A 5,000-nucleotide genomic window follows, 5' to 3' on the forward strand; every position below is an offset into this window, starting at 1 on the left:
TTCATACTTACACATGCATGGCTTAATCTTTGAGACAAGCATATGACTCTTGGCGGGATCAACGGGTAGCATTCGCTTAGCGGCGGCGTCGCCCGCCTGAAAACCGTGGCCGAGGCCTCGAGGCGAGCGCGTCGGTCGTTCGTTACCGATTGGGCGTTTGGGGTGATGGAGGAGTTGCCACCCCTCGCGCATCACATTCCGCATCAGGAAACGCAGCGACATTCCGTGAGCCACGGCGGCGGTGAGCATGCTTGGAGCACGGATGCGCTCTGAGGTTCACCTCGCACCTAAACAAGGCGCCAGCAGCGGGACAGCATAGCTTTGAATTCGCTTTCGTGGGTATGCAACACGAGGCGAATCATGTCGCGAGGCACATTCGCTCTCGGGCAACAAGCTGAAGGGGATCGAGAGCCAGCGGTTCAATGCTCGAGCAAAGAGCACGCCAACCCAAGCGACCAAACAACGCTCATGCGCGCCCGCGTCACGTTGGCGGTGATCCCACCAACGAATTGCCCCGGCGGCGGAAGCACGATGGGAAGTCAAAGCGCCGAATGGAACCGCTACTCACGCTTGGCAGCGCGAAACAAATCCGAGGAGGCGAAGCGAGCGGTGAAATACAAGCAACACGAAGGACGTCGATTACGGGCGTAAGCGGTGACCTCGGCCACGAGATTCCCCATCTGATGCCTCGGCCTTGCCTCGGCGGCTCGCACATCGGATTGAGCACGGCGCGAGCGCGCACCCTCACCAAGCACTCGCGTCGCCTCAACAAAACATCGGCACGGGCTCATCCCGCAACCTTAGTAGCAAATGCAAGCAGGGAAGGAAAGAAGCGGGGCTTTATAGCGATGCAATCACGCGGCCAGAAGAAACTCGCCGTACAATGTTCTCAACACATGCCTCGCGAGCTCATGCATCGGCTCGAGCACATGTGGCATGAAGCATACGCCCTCACCTCAACATTCGCACAACCCGGCCAAAGTAAAGGCACCGGGCTCGTCCCCTCAACCTAAGCAAAGGCAGCGATCACAAAGGGACACATCGGCGCAAGCAACAATGCACACCACCGCAATCGAAGGAAAGCGCCTACCACTCAATGCCACAACTCATGCCTGCGACATCGGCTCGCGCATAGGATCAAGCACGGCATCGTAACGCCACGCCCTCTCCCAACACTTGTAATGCCTCAACACTTGCGGAAGCACCGGGCGACTCATTCCCACAACACGAGCAATGCCGCGATCGCCAGCGACCGGCGTCCATCCACGACCCGAGTAATGTAGCATCCCAACTCCTGCAAGCCTTCCCCATCGGGAGCTCACCCCATGCGATGGCGTTGCATGTCGCCCGCTTTCGACACAAGCACGGCACGTAAGCACCATGCCCACACCTTGTACCGACTTTCACTTAACACCCTCGAGAGCAAGGAGATCGACCCCAATAAAGTCGGCTCTACCACGGACCCAAACTCCTCAAAAGCCTATGCCACGAGAACTCACACCATGCCCGGATTGCATCGCCTATCCGCCGACACGCCCGGCCACGGGAATAACCGAAATGCCACGCCCACACCTTGCACGACATCCAATTGACACACGCAAGCATGGAGATCGGCCCCAATAGCCTTTGGGTTCATCGTCGTGATTCGAGTCTAGCCCAAGAGTTAGTTTGCAAGCGTTTGGCCAGCAAGCTCCCATGCCCGATTACAGCGTAATGCGCTTTCGCCGCGTCGGCACAAGCACGACACGCAAATGCCATGCTCGCACCATGCACTAGCATCCATTCGACACACTTTTATATAGGATTCAACCACGATTCATTTCCCACAATTGCTGCGAGCGGGCCCGAGCCATGGCGGGCGGGCCCTGCCTTGCGGGATTTTTAGATTTTTCCGACTTCCAAGCGGGGTAGAGGTGGAGAGGGGTATAACAAGCTAATTTCAATGCTAAACAGATGACAACATATGGCACAGAGGCATCCCGGGCCCGGCCTTGCTGGCCCCGAGGTGACTACCCACACCCCACAAGAGCATTAGGAACACAATGAAGTGCAGCAGGAGGAAACATGACTATGTCAGAGCCATCACACCCCTAAAAATTCAATTTTGGGTATTTTGACCTGATTTTTTGCAGAGGTGTTTAGAAAAATGTAATCTACTCTCACAAAAATTTTGAAATTTTTTTTTTCACCGTAGCTATTTTTTTTTATTTTTTTAAACCGAAAAATACATAAATTCATAAAAAATAGAAAACTCATCAGAAAATCACCAAATTTTTTGTGGAACATCAGAAAAATATTATAAACCCATTTGAGTTGTCATTGGGTGGTTTTCTTAAAGTTTGCACGGAGAATTGGCTTAGGGGCATAACATTTGGCCATATCGGCATGGAAGGTAAGTAGAGAAAAAATCATAGAAGAGTTGTCATGTGCACAATATTAGATTTTGTGCTCTTTATACTCAATGAGGGAATTGTTCCATAAAACATGAAGCACAAAACCTTAGGGTCATAGTGAGAACGCTTGAAGCGCTCGATTGATAGAATCCCCACATTATGAAGGTAGCGTAGATGCAAGGCACCAATGGTGGAATATCTTGGGTAATATTTCAATCACACGTATCTGAAGAGAATAACATAACTTATAAGCAAAAAGCATGTTAGGGACGAGAGCACAGAAAATAAAAATGTTAGTGTATGCTAGCAAAGGGGCGAGCGAACCTCTTTTTGCCTATTAGCTGAGGAATAAAGCGCATCCGTGCCAATTATATCCTAATTTTGCATGATATGGGTGAATAACAAACGCCCCGTGCAAGAGCAGGGAGGCGTTGAGCGTCTGCACGGGCCGTCGGGGCAAGTGGGAGGCAGGCCTTTGCCACGGGCCGTCGGGAGCAAGCCCAGGAGGCAGCAGGCACTGCCACGGGCCGTCGGGGGCAAGCCCAGGAGGCCCGGAGCGCGCCACGGGCCGTCGGGGGCAAGCCCGGGAGGCAGGGCCTTGCCACGGGCCGTCGGGGGCAAGCCCAGGAGGCGGAGCCTTTGCCACGGGCCGTCGGGGGCAAGCGGGAGGCAGGCCTTGCCACGGGCCAATCGAGGGGCAAGCCCCGGGAGGCCCAGGCCTTGCCCACGGGACCGTCGAGGGCAAGCGGGAGGCCAGGCACTGCCACGGGCCGTCGGGAGCAAGCCCAGGAGGCAGGCCTTTGCCACGGGCCGTCGGGGGCAAGCCCCGGGAGGCAGGCCTTGCCACGGGCCGTCGGGAGCAAGCGGGAGGCAGGCCTTGCCACGGGCCGTCGGGGGCAAGCCCAGGAGGCAGGCCTTTGCCACGGGCCGTCGAGGGCAAGCGGGAGGCAGGCAGCGCCACGGGCCAATCGAGGAGCAAGCCCCGGGAGGCAGGCCTTTGCCACGGGCCGTCGGGAGAACAGCGGGAGGCAGGAGGCACGCCACGGGCTGTCGGGCAGCCCCAGGAGGCCCAGGCAGCGCCACGGGCCGTCGGGGGCAAGCCCGGGAGGCAGGCAGCGCCACGGGCCGTCGGGGGCAAGCGGGGGAGGCAGGCCTTTGCCGCAGCCAATCGAGGAGCAAGCGGGAGGCAGGCCTTTGCCACGGGCCGTCGGGGGCAAGCGGGAGGCAGGCCTTGCCACGGGCCGTCGGGGGCAAGCCCAGGAGGCAGGCCTTTGCCACGGGCCGTCGGGGGCAAGCCCAGGAGGCAGGCAGCGCCACGGGCCGTCGGGGGCAAGCCCGGGAGGCAGGCACTGCCACGGGCCGTCGGGGGCAAGCGGGAGGCCCAGGCCTTTGCCACGGGCCGTCGGGGGCAAGCGGGAGGCAGGCCTTTGCCGCGGGCCGTCGGGGGCAAGCGGGAGGCAGGCCTTTGCCACGCCACGCGGGCCGTCGGGGGCAAGCCCCAGGAGGCAGGCGCCGCCACGGGCCGTCGGGGGCAAGCCCAGGAGGCAGGCCTTTGCCACGGGCCGTCGGGGCAAGCCCAGGAGGCAGGCCTTTGCCACGGGCCCGTCGGGGGAGCAAGCGGGAGGCAGGCACTGCCACGGGCCGTCGGGAGCAAGCCCCAGGAGGCAGGCCTTTGCCACGGGCCGTCGGGGGCAAGCGGGAGGAGGCAGGCCTTTGCCACGGGCCGTCGGGAGCAAGCGGGAGGCAGGCGCCGCCACGGGCCGTCGGGGGCAAGCCCAGGCGGGCAGCGCCTTGCCGTCGGGCGCGTCGGAGGGCAGCGGGCCGTCGGGGAGGCCCAGGCAGGCCTTGCCACGGGCTCGTCGGGGGCAAGCGGGAGGCAGGCACTGCCACGGGCCCGGTCGGGGGGCAAGCGAGAGGAGGCAGGCCTTGCCACGGGCCGTCGGGGGCAAGCCCGGGAGGCAGGCCTTTGCCACGGGCTCGTCGGGGGCAAGCGGGAGGCAGGCAGCGCCACGGGCCAATCGGGGGCAGGCGGGCCCCGGGCCGTCGGGAGCAAGCGGGAGGCAGGCGCGCCACGGGCTCGTCGGGGGCAAGCGGGAGGCAGGCCTTTGCCACGGGCCCAATCGGGGAGCAAGTGGGAGGCCTTTGGGCAGCGCCACGGGCTGTCGGGGGCAAGCCCCAGGAGGCAGGCAGCGCCACGGGCCGTCGGGAGCAAGCGGGAGGCAAGCCCCGGGAGGCCCAGGCACTGCCACGGGCCGTCGGGGATCAAGCCCAGGAGGCAGGCCTTTGCCACGGGCCGTCGGGGGAGCAAGCGGGAGGCAGCCCAGGCAGCGCCACGGGCTGTTTTGGACTTTGGAAAGGGATGGTGCTCGGCACTTGACCTTTAATGTTTCAAGACTTGCTTTGCCTTGAAAGTGATGGGGGCATCCTCGGAAGGGCCTCCTCGTGCGTTAAGGGAGGGGAAAGGGGCGTCGGAACCTCGTGGGGCGAGAGGAGATGAGGCGGAGGAGGGGCGAATCGGGCGACAAAGGGCTGAATCTCGGTGGATCGTGGCGGCAAGGCCACTCTGCCACTACAATACCCGTCGCGTATTTAAGTAAATGCGCAAAG

The 5,000-nt window shown here is 61.6% G+C and overlaps 1 protein-coding gene and 1 pseudogene across 1 annotated transcript; one reads left to right on the forward strand and one right to left on the reverse strand.

Moving 5' to 3' along the window:
• The first annotated feature begins 2,778 nt into the window (after window positions 1-2,778).
• LOC131182844 (uncharacterized) lies at window positions 2,779-4,770 on the forward strand. Its single transcript, XM_058152185.1, has one exon. The coding sequence runs from the start codon at window positions 2,779-2,781 to the stop codon at window positions 4,768-4,770; it is 1,992 nt and encodes a 663-aa protein (XP_058008168.1).
• Window positions 4,771-4,902: 132 nt separating this feature from the next.
• The window catches only part of LOC131183722 (28S ribosomal RNA), a 3,218-nt pseudogene continuing 3,120 nt past the window's right edge, over window positions 4,903-5,000 (reverse strand).

This window comes from Hevea brasiliensis, chromosome 9, assembly GCF_030052815.1.
Source record: "Hevea brasiliensis isolate MT/VB/25A 57/8 chromosome 9, ASM3005281v1, whole genome shotgun sequence".
Lineage (NCBI taxonomy): Eukaryota > Viridiplantae > Streptophyta > Magnoliopsida > Malpighiales > Euphorbiaceae > Hevea > Hevea brasiliensis.

Bases quoted from the DNA above. Each gene is read 5' to 3' on its own strand.
- LOC131182844 (XM_058152185.1), top strand. From the start codon at position 2,779: ATGATATGGGTGAATAACAAACGCCCCGTGCAAGAGCAGGGAGGCGTT.